General features: G+C 53.3%; 1 protein-coding gene across 1 annotated transcript in view; it reads right to left on the bottom strand.

Annotated features, from left to right (window-relative positions):
• RUFY4 (RUN and FYVE domain containing 4) overlaps positions 1-14517 on the bottom strand; it is a 113709-nt gene that overhangs the window by 98347 nt on the left and 845 nt on the right. The window contains exons 3-9 of the mRNA XM_013004349.1: positions 13082-13207; positions 12468-12574; positions 11979-12122; positions 10894-10963; positions 9156-9782; positions 7647-7753; positions 851-997 (exon numbers count right to left, since the gene is read on the bottom strand). Of these exons, the coding sequence (XP_012859803.1) occupies positions 851-997; positions 7647-7753; positions 9156-9782; positions 10894-10963; positions 11979-12122; positions 12468-12574; positions 13082-13207 (1328 nt within the window). The remainder of the gene's footprint in view (positions 1-850; positions 998-7646; positions 7754-9155; positions 9783-10893; positions 10964-11978; positions 12123-12467; positions 12575-13081; positions 13208-14517) is intronic.

Genomic DNA, 14517 nt, shown 5'->3' with positions numbered 1-14517 from the left:
ACTCCGGCCTCCTGATTGCCTTCCCGCCTGCAGAAGAGCCAGCAGCCTGGGCTCTATCTTCCAAACAAATCATCAGAAGCTCTTCTCCAAGGAAGAATAGACATCCCAAAGAAAAGACCGGTATGTTCTGGCATTTAGGAACCTGATGTCACCATTTCCCAGGTTGCTGTCCCTTCTAATCTTAGCAACTAGGTGTGTACATGTGGGTGGGGAGTGGAGAAGTATACGTTAGAGGACCCAAGGCAATGCAGGTGCTGTGGGTCCTTGCTGACCAGGTCAGCGTGTCTCACCCTGGGTACGACATCTTTGGAATGAGGATCAAAGAAGGAAACCAATGATCATGTGTGAAGACTGCTTCCTAATTGTCTCTGTGTGCCTCTGAGTCCATTCCAACTCACAGTGAGTCTTTGGGACAGAAGAGAACTGCTCGGAGGGTTTTCTAGGCTATACTTTTTATGGACGCGGAGAGCCAGGTCTTTTCTCAGGGGGAGCTGCTGGGTGGATTTGTGCTACTGTCATTTGGGTGAGTGCTGAGTGCTTAACTGTTGTACCACCAGGGACCCTTGAGCCATTGCTCTCACTGCCATCGAGCTGATCCTGACTCTTGTCGACCCGATAGGACAGGGTAGAACTGCCCCTGTGGGTTTCTGAGACGGAAACTCTTTACGGGAGTAGAAAGCCTCCTCTTTCTCCCTTAGAGCCGCTGGTGGTTTTGAGATGCTGACCTGTGGGTCCCAGCGCAACATGCCACCATCACATCACCAGGGCCTCTCTGATCACTGTTAGTGGCGTAAAACACCCATGTCCCCCCAGTCTCCAGATCCCATACCACCCCCTCTCTTCCCCTTACCGGGTCAGCTCCAGCACCCGCCTCTTCAGGGCCCGGATCACATCCCGCTGCTCTCGGAGCTCCTGCTGGCACGTGCTGTCCTTCCTCTCAGCCTCCTGTCGCGTCTGCTCGTGCGCTGCTTGCAGTTGGGCCTTCTCTTCCTGACACCTGAGAACAGAAGGCAGACTGGGCGTTGAGGGGAGAGAGGTCTGGGCCTGCCTCCGTGATGGAGCCAGGCGCAGCCTAAGCCGGACAGGGAACTCCCTGGGAGGGGCTTGTGGCGGCCCTCCAGCGAGGACACACACACACACACACACACACACACACACACACCACCCAAACGGAGCATTGCGTGTGACCTGACACCCCAAGGATTGAGTCCTCACCACCTGTTCAGAGAAATGATATCTGGGCTCAGCCTTATCTGGTCTGTTCCCTTAGTGTTTCCTAAAGTGGGCAATGCCATCCCTTGGGGTGGGGGTCAGGGGGAAGGTGCTGGGGGCTGATCCAAGGGGGCTGCAAAGTAGATACCTACCCTTTATCCTGGGTGATGGGCTATGTGTTTGATTGCCAGGGGACGCTGAGTCTTTTTTCTTTTTGGAAAAGGGGGTGGTAGGTCAAATATGTTTGGGAGCCTATTCTTTGGAGCAGGTGTGGCAAACACCTGTCCCTCAGGATCTAAGGTCTGAGGAGCAGCGCCAGCCACCAGTCATGTTAGGGATGAGTTAATTGTTTGACCAAGTATAGCGTTAATTTTTAAGTCGCTAATTTTCTTCGGCCTGTGAATGGTGTTCTAAATATCCAAAGGACCTTTGGCAGTAAAAAAAGAAGAAAAAAAAAAGGTTCCCTGGCTCTGCTTTGGAGGATATAGGAAATGAGCCCACACCTATATTTCAATGAGGACTTTCTTGAAAGGATGTTCACCATCATAGGCGCTCTGTGGAGGAAAGGTAGATACCTGGGAACCCAGGCAGGGGGGATGTGTCCAGTGGAAAACAACTGTGGTTTAGTGCGGAGGTAGGATCGAAGGTGAGATGTTCTTTAAAATATTAGTTAACAGGATGCTGATTGCATGTGGCCATCTCTCAGGTACAATGATTGGTCTCCCCCATCCAGAGGAAAGGCGAGAGATGAAAAGGGAAAATGCATGGGATCAAGGAGTCCAGTGGGTCAGTGGACCGGGTGACCACCAGCCTCTACCGCCCTGAGGTAGGAAGTAGATGTGCCAGACTATCACCACCAATCACCAAGGGGTCCCAGTAGAAAGTTCTGGCTAGAATGGGAGGCAAATGTGAACCCAAATTCAAAATCATGAAAAAATACCAGGCTTACTTGTCAGGGAGAGTCTGGTTGAATCCCCTATCTATGAGCCTTCCTCACCCTCGAAGTCTGCAAAGGAGTTCTCGCCCATCATTCAATTCTCAGCCTATAAGGGGAACCGTAACACTAGGGAGAGATGTACACCTCAGAACATCGGTTCTCAACCTGGGGGTTGCGACCCTTTCGGGGGTCGAACAACCCTTTCACAGGGGTCACCTAATTCATAACAGTGGTGAAATGACAGTGATGAAGTAGCAATGAAAATCATTTTAGGGTTGGGGGCCACCACCACATGAGGAACTGTATGAAAGGGCCGCCACCTTAGGAAGGTTGAGAACCACTGCCTTCGAATAATCACCCATCTGTGACCAAAAGCGCAGCATTGAGCCCTGGACAAAGTTCGAACAGGCTAGGAAGGAAGGTGGAAAGGAACCAGAAACACAGAGGAGTGGGAGAAGGGCTAGTTCGGTGTGGGGATGAAACCAAATGGATACAGTTGAATAGAAAGCTGATCTGCCCTCTAACCTTCACTCAATTCCCAGCATCTTATTGCACTGCACAGAGAGGAGGGGGTTTGTGACGGTGTCCACCCACACCCTCAGGATGTGTGTCTGTGTGTGTGTGCACCTTGTGCTTGAGGTGCTTGTGGGGAAGAAGCTTGATAGCAACTGGAATTACCACTTGAGAAAACATTGTGCCTGCCGCAGGGAAGGAAGCTGGGTGGGTTAAGACAGCAAGCCACCAGCAGACGGCCAGTGAGGTTCCAGAAAAGTGACTCACTATTGCTCAGGCATGGCATGCAGGGCTGTGGTTTGAATTTTAAGAAACATTCCAATCTTCAGCTTCCCCATTTTTCAGCAGTCAACTTTTCCTAAGTGGAATTTTCCTAAGCCAGCTGACTTTCCACTTAGATTTTGTGCAAGAGGATTGGATCCTAGGTGGTTCTGGGCTCCCTGTCGAAGCCGTGAATGCAATTACTGTGGGGTGTGGGAGGGAACACTTATTGAAGAGCTATTACTTCAAGGCGCCTGGGTGGCTCCAAAGGTTGCACTTCGACTACTCACTGAAAAGTTGGAGGCCTGAACCCCCAAAAAAGCACCATAGAAAGAAAGCCTGGAGTCTGCTTCCATAAAGAAAGCAATTCCCAGGAAACCCCAGGGAATTCCGTTCTGTTCTGTGACACACAGAGTCGTCATGAGTTGAACTGGAATCAACAGCAACAGCTTTGGGATATATGCTTTTTTGTAGTCGTTGTTGGTTGCCTTTGAGTTGACTCCAAGTCATGGTGACCTTAAGTATAACCGGAGAAAGCATTGCCTGGTCCTGTAGAATCTTCAAGATCATTGATATGTTTGAGTCCATTGTTGTGACTATATTCAATATCTACAGGGTGCCATTTAAGGAGCCCTGGTGGTGTACGTGGGCTAGCATTGGGCTACTGAGAGCAAGATTGTCTGTTCAAATCCACTAGCTGCTCCTCAGGAGAAAGAGACTGTCCACTGCCGTAAAGAAGTCTAGTCTCAAACTCTGTGAGGTACTTCTACCTTGTGCTATCCTGTAGCCAGGAGTTGGAATCAACTCAAGGCAGTGAGTGTGGGTTGGGTGCCAACTGCTGGTGTAAGTGCCAGGAACAGAGCGGTGCCTGAGACAGAGTGTCTGTCCTGGTGGAATTTACAGTCAGGTCAAATGAGCAACTGGCCAATAAACCAGTGAAGCTCTTAGGGCAGACGTCGAAGGGGAGCCGAGCAAGAAGTGAGCATGAGTGCAGAGGAGCCCTCTCAGAGCAGGTAACATTCAGGTGGACCTGCAGGATGGGAAGCTGTGGAGTGGGCGAAGGACCCACGCAAATGCTGCCAGTCAGAAGGCACTTGGCTTGGCAGAGGGGCTGAAAGGGTGCCCTGCATGGTAGGCAGGAGGTGAGCTGGGGCCAGATGTGCCCCAGCAGGAGTGGACTTTCAGCTCACTGTAAGTGTAAACTGCAGAAGTCTTTTAGGCAGTGGAGGATGACTGCAGGAGGAAACACGGAAAGCATTCTTGTTCATTGAGCAGCTACTGTGTGCAGGGTGCTGAACTTTGCGCTCTTCAGCTTTGTTTCAGGGAACGCTCACAGATTGTAAGGTAGGTAATAGATCCTCATTTTACAGAGCAGAGAACAGAGCCTCAGAGAGGGCATGGCATTTACCCAAGATCACACAGCGTGATGACTGGGAGGACCCGAAATCTGAATGCAGGTCTGCCCAGTTCTAACCAGCTTCAGCCTCCTAGTACTTTCATGCACATGGGCTCTAACCACCAGTGATTTGGGGCACTCGTGCCCAGGGAGCAACAGGTAGGAGCAGGGTGGGTCCTTAGAGCCGTTGGCAGGAGCACAAGGAGTACACCTGGGCCACGCAGAGGCAGAGAGCTAGTGATGACCCAGTCCCCTTTTCTGTTGGCCCCTCTCCCTCTCACCCAGGGGCACAGGAAGCCCACCCACTTGGAAAGCAGGCCTCACAGAGCACAAGCTGAAAGGAGGAAGCTTCACCTTTGGCAGTTCAGGAACCTGAGCCCCAGCGAGGGGAGGCTGCTCTCCCAGGGCCCTGCAATCGTGGAGTCAGGATTGGAGTCTCTCCGGGCACCTGTACTGGGTTGAAGAGTGTGTCCCCCAACTTCATGTCATAGAAACTGTGAATGAGACTTGACTTGGAAAATGGGGTCTTTGCAAATGCAATCAATTAAGATGAGGTCCCACTAGGTTGATGGTGGTGGTGGGAGTCCGTGGTGACTCAGTCTTTCCAGAAGGTTTGATAAGACCCTTGGAGCCCTTTATGACCTCTGCCTTTCTCTCAGACTCCCACCCAAATGCCTCAGGGACTCCTACTCTCAAAATGTATCTCAAGATCTAGCTGTGTAACTGTGAGCCCCTCCCCCACCTCACCCCCACCATTACCACCTGCCAATCTGGCATGAGGAACTGTTGTCCCTCAGCTTCCACCCCCTTACACATTACACAAGGGCAGTGACACACACACTCACTCACTCACCCACTGGTCTCCCAACTCCACTCCTGCTTCCTGACAGTCGAGCTCCACAAAGCAGTGAGCTTTCCACACAAGGTGCACCAGACAAGGCAAGTCCACAGAGACAGAGTAGACTAATGTTTGCTTAGAGATGTGCTGGTGCAGGTGAGGCATTAGGCTGTTACGCACCAGGTCAGTGGTTCTAACTCCCTAGTTGTCCCACAGGAGAAAGATGAGGCTGACTGCCCCTGTAAAGATGTCTAGTCTCAGAAGTCCTCTGGGGCCACTGTGAGTGGAGCCTGGACATGCAGGCCATGGGTAGAGCTCTGTGGTTAGTGGGGAGTGACCATAAATGGGGTGGTGATAATGATTCAACATGGACTGTGATTGTGGGTGCACAGCTCTGTGAACACACTAAAAACCACTGCATTGTTACAACTCTAAGTCAGACCAGGCCCCTCCTCCACCCAGAACCCTCCATGGCTGTCACCTCGCTTAAGTCAAAGCCCAGATCTTCTGGATGACCTACCAGACTCACCCTAACCTGGTCCTGCCCCCTACCCTGTCCCCGCAGTCCTCCCCCACGTTCCTGAAACCTCTCAGGTAGCGCTCACCTCAGGACCTATGTCCTGCTGTCCCCTCTCCTATCACAGAGCCCAACGTTGTAGAAGCTTATCTCTGTCACACACCGGGCATGCCTCTAGCATAAATCTAAATGGCCTGCTCCTCGCTGCCTCCGGGCCTTAACTCAAATGTCACCTTTTCAGGGAACCCTTCCTTGGCCAGGCCACTTTGAAATATCACCTCCCGACCCCGGTCCCTTTCTCTGCTTGATTTTGACCTCTTAGGATAGCTTACAATCTACGACTGTGTGCATTTTACTCATTGTATTTATCCCAAGCTCCATGAGGACAGGGCTTTGTTCCTGAGTGTGTTTCTGGCCACAGGGCAGACACTCACCGAACCCCACCCTAATGGGCCTTGAGTGTCCTTGGAGTCTGAGTGTTTGCTGACCGACTCACCCCACACGTCTGAGCCTTTTGGGGTTGCGAAGAGCCCTGGTGGTGTAGTGGTTAGGCCTTGGGCTGTGATCTGAAAGGTCCGCAGTTCGAAACCACCAGCCGCTCTGAGGGAGAAAGTCGGGGCTTTCTACTCCTGTCAACAGTGACAGTCTCGCACACTTGGGGAGACAGATCTACCCTGTCCTGTAGGGTCGCTGAGTCGGCATCGACTCCATGGCGGTGAGGTTTTCTGCATTCCTAGGACTCTCAAGCTTTAAGCAGACAGTCAATAGAGCGACCTGCGATTCAGCCTGAATCAGCTACCCTGGCTCTGCTAGGCGGTCAGACTGGTCCTCCCAGACCTTGGGGCAGCCCCGTGGGAGGGAGGCGGAGGCAGAGGCAGGAGGGCAGCTTGAGCACAGAGGTGGAATCAGACGAAGGAAGATCTTTGCAGGGCAGGAGGATCAAAAAAAAAAAAAAGAGAGAGAGTATGAAAGAGAAACCGAGAGGCCGGGATATGGAGGGCAGACAAAGACAATGATTCCTGAGATGTGTGTGATGACGTCGAGATGAAGATGCTGATTCTGAGGAAGAGGAGGAGCAGAGAGACTGAAACACAAACCCAACCCACTGCTGTCCAGTCAGTTCCAACTCAGAATGACCCCCGGGACACAGTTGAACAGCCCAGAGGGTTTCCAAGGCTGCGAATCTTGACGGAAACCCACGGTCACTTCTTTTTTCCCGTGGAGCCATCTTTCGGTTAACAGCCAAGCTCCCACTGCACAACCAGGGCTCGTTGATGGAAATGTAAGCACTCAAAATCTTAGCGGAGGGGTGGTGTGCACGCAACTGGGTCCGGAGTCAACACCTAGGATCTGAATCTCAGTTCCTTCTCCAACTGGCTGACAAGTGGGGCTACTTACAGAACAGTGGTTCCCAACCTTCCTTGAATACCCGTTGCCCCTTGAATACAGTTCCTCATGTGGTGGTGCCCCCCTCCCCCCCACCCATAAAATTATTTTCGTTGCTACTTCATCACCCTCATTTTGCTGTGTGACCCCTGTGAAAGGGTCATTCGACCCCCAAAGGGGTCGCAACCCACAGGTTGAGAACCGCTGTTATATATAGAAGGTTCCTTCTTATGAGGAAGCCCCTTTAGCGGTCCTAAGACTGAAAAGGGAGAGGAGAGGTCAGAAGGAGGCAAGATTGAGGGTGGGAAGAGGCAGGGGGCAGGACCTCTCCTGAGAGCTCCTGGGGGGAGGCCAGTGCGGGGAGGGGCTGGCCACGAGGAGAGGAGCATGGGAACATCTTCAGAGCAGGAGCAGGGCCCTCCATCCTTCAAGGTCCAAAGTTGTGCCCAGCCAAGGACCTGGCACACGGGAGGTGCTCAAACAGTGCCCTGAGACCGGATGCTATAGGCCAGGAACAAGGACGTGCCTCCTGTACTCGCATCTCCTGGCTCTCCCGCCCATTCCGGCTGGCAGTTGTCAAGGTTACCTGCGGAGCTGCTCCTGCAGGCCCGTCAGTGCTATCTCCTGCTCCCTCAGCAGCTGACCCTGGTGCTGGGCCTGCTCCGTGGCCTTCCACAGTTGATGTCTGAGGCTCTGGCGGCGGGAAGAAAAGTGTGGAGGGGAGAGGAAACGAACAGAGTGGGCAGAGAGTCAAGCCCAGGGACCCACTGGAAGAATCTCCATTCCCATGAGCCCAGCCCTTGGCTGGAGGGCTCGGATGCCTGGCTGTGTCGAAGCCCTGCCCCTGGAAGAGTCCAGGGCGCCATCTCTTCCTTCTGTGACAAACCTCAAGGCCCTGGGAGAAGTCTGCCCCGGGAGGAGCGGGACAGAAGGCTTGATACCCGACCTGAGGGACTCCCAGGAGAAGCAACTACCACAAGAGCAGTCGGGGAGGCAGGCATCCGCAGGAGGCGGGGATTGGGAAGAAGCCCGCCCACCAGGGGGACTTGAGATCACGTGATGGCCCCAGTGATTCGGAAGGGTCTCAAACTCAAATGCTGACACTCATGCTTACTGCCATCAGGACCCTCTAGGATGGGGGAGAACTGCGCCCCTCCCCCTCTCGAGTGTTTCCAAGACTGTAGCTGTTTACAGGAGTAGAAAGCCTCATCTTTCTCCCAAACAGCTGACCTTGCGCATCGCAGTACAACGTGTAACCACGCCCACCAGGGCTCCTCAAATACCGACAAGGGCAGGTAAGATCAACGGATAGAATGGGCCTGGTGTGGGTCGTGAGGAGGAGATGAGCCAGTCAAGGTGCAGTGTAGCAAAGATGAAACATACAACTTTCCTCTAGTTCCTAAATGCTTCCTCCCCACCCCCACTATCATGATCCCAATTACACCTTATAAATCTGGCTAGACCAGAGGATGTACACTGGTACAGATAGGAACTGGAAACACAGGGAATCCAGGGCAGATGATCCCTTCAGGACCAGTGGTGAGAGTGGCAATACTGGGAGGGTGGACGGAGGGTGGGGTGGAAAGGGGGAACCTCCTCCTGGGGGATGAACAACAGAAAAGTGGGTGAAGGGAGATGTCGGACAGTGTAAGCTATGACAAAATAATAATAATTTATAAATTATCAAGGGTTCATGAGGGAGGGGACACTGGGGGGCGGGGAATGAGCTGCTAATACCAAGGGCTCAAGTAGAAAGCAGATGTTTTGAGAATGATGATGGCAACAAATGTACAAATGTGCTTGACACAATGGATGGATGGATGGATTGTGATAAGAGTAGTATGAGCCCCCAATAAAATGATTAAAAAAAAGAAAGAATGGGCCTGGTGTGAGGCAAGAGGAAGAGGTGGGGACTATGGTGAACTCAGAAAGGCATGGCTTTCAAAAAAAACCTTCAAATAATAATGCTCTTGGGCATGACAATGAAAACAGAGGTGTGGGCTGCAGCAGTCCCCAGGCTGATAATGGAGACCCCTGACTGTGGACCAGATGGAAGACAGGGGGAGTAGACAGGTCTCCGGCCAATGGCTCTCACCTTGACCATATCCGGCAGGGGCACCTCGGCTAGCTCCTCTCCCCGGGCCACGCTGTTCACTCCTGTTTGCTCTTGGGGCTTCTCTGTAGTGGCGTCTTCCCCCTTTCCTGGACCCCGAAGGACCCAGGGCTCTGACTCCTGCTTGCTCCCCCACATGGCTTCCTCCATCATCTGTCTGGGGCTGGGGGCCAGCAGCCACTGGACAGGCTCAGACTCTGCTCTCTCCTGATGAGTTACCTCTATGGCTCTCTGACCTCCTGCTTTCATAAGGACCCCTCCGCCCTCAGCCTCGGGCTCCATCACCTCCTGTAGAGTCCCCTTGGGCCCCTCCCCCTGTCCCTGGGTGCTGGGTGTGGAGTTCGGCAGGGCGACCCCAGGCCTTGGGCTTCCCTCACTTTGGTCCTGCTGAAAATCCCCCTCCTCAGGTTCCCACACGCTCTGGGGGGCTCCGGGGCTCTGGAGACCATCTCTCTTATTTTCCAAAGTGGGGGAAAGATGCCCATGTGGTTCAGATCCTGGGAGTCCTGCCAAGTGGCCTTCCCTGGGCGCCTCTCCCAGATAGCCGGTTGGTCCTGGGTGTGATTCCTTTTCACGGACTCCTTTGGGGACCCCACGTGCCGCTGAGACCTGCAGAGACACCCCAGACCTGTCACCCCGCTGAACACCAATTCAGCAACCTGATACAGGGGAGAGGCCACAGCTGTGATTCAACAGGCCAGCCAATTACATGGATGCCCCGGCACTGCCCTGGCAAGCTGGATTCTGCGGGTCCAGGTCAGAGGCCCCGCCTGCCTTCATTGGATCCCCAGGTGCTGCCCACTATGATCTGAAGAGGGCGCAGTGGAGCTTCCCAGAGCCCGCCCTCCACTCTAACCTCCAGTCCATTCCTGCTGTGGGAGACATCACCTCTGGCTTCCGGCCAGGTCTTCCCACCCCCCTTCACTGTTCCCCACGCCTGAACTTGACTTCCGGTTTGCAGAGCCGGAGTTAACAATGTCCACTGGGATGGGGGTGGGGGAGAGGATTGTGGTGAAAATATCACTGTATGGAGACTCAGCTAAGAGTCACCTCTTTCAAGTTGTCCCTGTCCTCCCGTGCTCCCCGCTTTGCTAGGATCCAGCCCTGATCTGGCTGGGAGCCAATAGGCATCGGCCTCCCTGCACAGACCTGGCCCCCCCGGGAGGCCAGAAGCAGAGTAAGATCAGTGTCTGCGTCTGAAGCGGGAGGGGCACAGTACCTCTTCCGGGGTGGCGGGGGGCATTAAGGATAGGCAAGTGACCAGGAGTCTTGCTCTGTGGCACGCAGGCCACGTCTCAATGCATCCTCACAATCACCCTACAAGACAGGACAAGTACTTTGTCCAAAGAACGTGCCTCGTTAGGGGTTGAGCTGAGATTTAAGCTGGCAGTCTGGCCCTTAATTGTTCCCTAAGCTGATATGAGACGGTGATAAACTGTCAAATGTAGGGGACTCCACATGGGGCGGTTCCCTTGTCCATTTCCTGCAAGCACCCTCCGTTGGCCCTCCTGCTCACCTGGACCCCTTGGCTCCTCTAGTGCCTCTTTCTCTCCTGATCATCCCTCCAGCATTAGGCCACTCCTCCCAGGTGGCTTCCCAGCCCCCAGGCCCACATGTTGGCCTCTCTCTGTCCAAGTGGGTAGGGCTGGTTACTGATCAACCTGGGGTCCCCAACAAGAATGGAGAAGAGGCAGCTTAGCGTGCAGTAGGGCAAAGGCACCTTCTTCGGGGAAGCTTTGGTCCTTCTGGGCCTTCTTGCCTGGGTTTTCCTGGAGGTGGAACAATGTGACCTGAAAGTACAAGGGTCAGGGGAACCCCTGAGGCCTACCTCTAACAGTGACCTTGGTCTTCAGGTGTAGGATAGCCATCTGCACATCACATGTTCATTCTACACCTTCCCACCCTCATGAATCCCTCTCATCATCCACCATCCATCTATTCATCTACTTTCCATCCATCCACCCGTCCATCCATCCACCCACCCATGCATCCATCCACCCACTCCACTCCAACCTCCCACCCTCTATCCATCCATCCATCCATCCATCCATCCATCCATCCACCCATCCATCCATCCACCCACCCATCCATCCATTCATCTCCAATATCCCACCCTCTATCCATTCATACATCCTACTCCCTTATTCATTTATCCACTCCACCCCATTATCCCACCCTTCACTCATGTATACATTTCACTACCCTCCATCGATATTTCACTCTAATATCCCATCCTTACACCTCACTATTCTCCACTTATCCACCCATTCCATGCCAACATCCTACCTTTCATTTGTCCATCCATTTCACTATCATTCACCCATCCATTCCACCTTAATATCCCACCCTCCCACCACTCATCCATCCCACTGTGCCATTCATCCACCCCTTCCACCACATTGTACCCTCTATTCATTCATTCATTCATTCATTCATTCATTCATTCATATGTACTGCTTTCCTCTATTCATCCACCCCTTCCACCACAACATTGCACCCTTTTTTCTCCTATTCATTCATTTATTCATACATACCACTTTCCTCCATTCATCTACCCCTTCCACAACAACATCCCATTCCATTCATCCCCACAACCCTCCACCCTGACCATTCAACCAACCTCCAGTCAGTGCATACTCTGCTTCATGGGCTAGCACAAGCTTCCACTGGGAAACAGAAAGCAGGGAAAAGTGGAGAACCAAGGGGTTAGGGAGTGAGAGGGGAGGAGAAACAGGTGGGGCTGGATGCTGTGCATTTGGAGCTGGTATGGGAGGCTGGTGCTGTGGGGGGCAGGCACTCACTCACTCTGAGAACATGGGCCAGGCGTCATCCAGGTCTGGCCGCTGCAGATCCAAGTCGAAGGCCACACCATTAAGAGCATAGAGCGAGTCCAGGATGTCTTCCTGGAGTTCAGGACACACCAGAGGGCTCCGCGGGCCATACCATTTCCTGGGGCAACAGTCACCATCACTCATGGCTTTTGACCTGAGAGCTGTGGCCACTCTTAGCCCGAGAGGATCCCTGCACTGCACAGCACAAAGGGGTGTCCTCCATAGGGGGCTGTGGCCCTTGGAGATCACAACCACAGTGCTCTCAGGACTCCTGGGCTCATCTCCCCTCTTCCTGTTCTTCCTTGGCTTCTCTCTTTGGAACTGCCCCCACCCCCTTTCTTTCCTTGTCTTTGATCCGAAACTATCCAGCTGGGAGTTAGGAGAGATCTTTTGAGATGAAGAGAAAATGGGCTCTTAGGGTCTCAGTGGGAACATGTAAGGGAGGACTTGCAGCAGGCCCCACCTGGTGAACTCTGAGTTCAGGAGGCAGAGCTGCAGGGCGTCGGCCAGCTGTCCGTGGGCTAGGCAGAAGCGGATGAAGGCGCGCCCTTTCCCCAGCGGAGTCTTCAACTGCAGAGCCCACAGGAGGCGGAAGAAGGAGGTAGCATTAAGCCTGGGCGGTCCAAGTGGTTGAACGCGCTTGGCAGCTAATTGGAAGGTTGGAGGGTTGGGTCCTCGCAGAGGCACTTGGAAGAAAGGTCTGGCGATCTGTTTCTGAAAACTCCACCCTTAAAAACCCTGTGGAGCCCCGTTCTACTCTGGTCACTGTGACTGAGTTTGTCGTCAGCTGAGTTTTATTAGGACCGAAGATGTTCAATCAGCTGAGAGAGGAGAGAGAGAGAGAGAGAGAACACTAGTGGCAGATGGCAGAGGGCATTTCAGGACTTGAAGGCTAGAGAGGCAAGGAGGTGGGTGCAGGGATGCTTAGGGCTGAGGCTCAGGTGAGGGGGCTGTGGTTAGTGACGAGGTGTATCTGAGCGGGCACTGGTACAGGCCTGTGTCCCGCCCACCATCCGTGCCAAGGGCTTGCTGGCAGGACCCCTCTCGCTCCCCGAGCCAGCCCCTCTGCCTGCATACCTTGTCCTGCAAGCGGACAAAACGGGCTGGCTCGGTGTCACCCTGCTGTCGCTTTAGGCCGGTGCACAGGAAGTCCCAGTAGTCCTTCTGAGGCCCCAGGAAGCTCTTCTGCACCTTCTGGTCAAACTGGGGTCAAACAGGAGAGAGAGAAGCGCAGGCATACGTCCCTCTGGATGGCCCTTCCAGTCCAGCCTGGCTGCCTCTCCACTTGCTTCCTCCCTGAGGGTGGGGGGGGCAGAGGGAGAGGGGCTCGTGCAGCCCACCCTGGCTGTGTGAGCAGGAGCTAGTCTCAGTGTTCTCAATGCATTTGTTCCCTCATTTAAAAATACTTACTCTCGGCCACGGAGCCAAGCCGACGGCTAGAGACCCTGCAGGGTAGGGCAGAACTGCCCCCTGTGAGTTTCCGGTAACTGTTTACAGGAGTCAAAAGCCTCTTCTTCCTCCTGTGGAGTGGCTGGCGGGGTTTCAAACTTCAGATCTTGTGGATTGCAACCCAACGCATAATCACTTGCCACCAGGGCTCCTTAAAACACTACTCATCACTTACTCTGTGCCAGGCCCTGTCCTGGCTCCGGGGAGGACAGGCAACGAACAACGTGACCTCACGCTCTGTCTTGCCGGGGAAGACAGACACGGGACAGTCTGAATTGGTGGAACAGATTTGGTGGTGCTTGGGTTAGGCATTGGGTTGCTAACACAAGGTTGGTGTTTCAAACCCAGCATTTGCTCCTCAAGAGAAAGATGCAGCTGTCTGCTCCCATAATGAGTGATAGTCTGAAAACCCCTGTGCAGGTTCACGATGAGTCTCAGTCAATTCAAAGGCAGGGGGATAGTACATTAGGCAGTGACAGTCAAGGAGGAGAAAAAAGAATCAACCAGGGAGAGGGAATAGAAAATGTAAGGTGGTGTGTTTGTGTGTGTTCATGTGAACACATGGAGTATGTGCTGTGTATACACATGGAGTGTGTGTACTATATATGTTATGCATGTGTGATGTGGTATGTACACATATGGAGTGTGTGCTGTATGTGCATATGGTGTGTAGGTTGTATGTGGGTATATGAGTAGGTGTTGTGTGGGGGCATGTAGAATATATGCTGTGTGCACTGTGTATGGGCCTATGTAATGTGTTTTGTGTAGGCATATGGAGGATGTGGTATGTATGCTGTGTGTGGGCATAATGAATGTGTATTGTGTGTGGGCATATGGAGTATATATTGTGTAGGGGCATATGGAGTATATGGTGCACACACTCTATATGTGGCAGTTTAGGTTAGGGAGGGAGAGAAATCCTCCTGAGGAGATGAACTGGGGTCCCACCATGAAGGATAAGGGAGTGGGGGGCCGTGCCCATTTCTGGGGGTGGAGTCTTGCATGCAGAGTCAGGAGCAAGTGCAAAGGCCCTGGGGTGGGAGTGTGTCTGTGTGCTCTAGGAA

Source organism: Echinops telfairi, unplaced genomic scaffold (genome assembly GCF_000313985.2).
Source record: "Echinops telfairi isolate 266 unplaced genomic scaffold, ASM31398v2 ScPeMD7_3;HRSCAF=10, whole genome shotgun sequence".
Taxonomy (NCBI): domain Eukaryota; kingdom Metazoa; phylum Chordata; class Mammalia; order Afrosoricida; family Tenrecidae; genus Echinops; species Echinops telfairi.
This window is presented reverse-complemented; position numbering and strand designations above follow the sequence as displayed.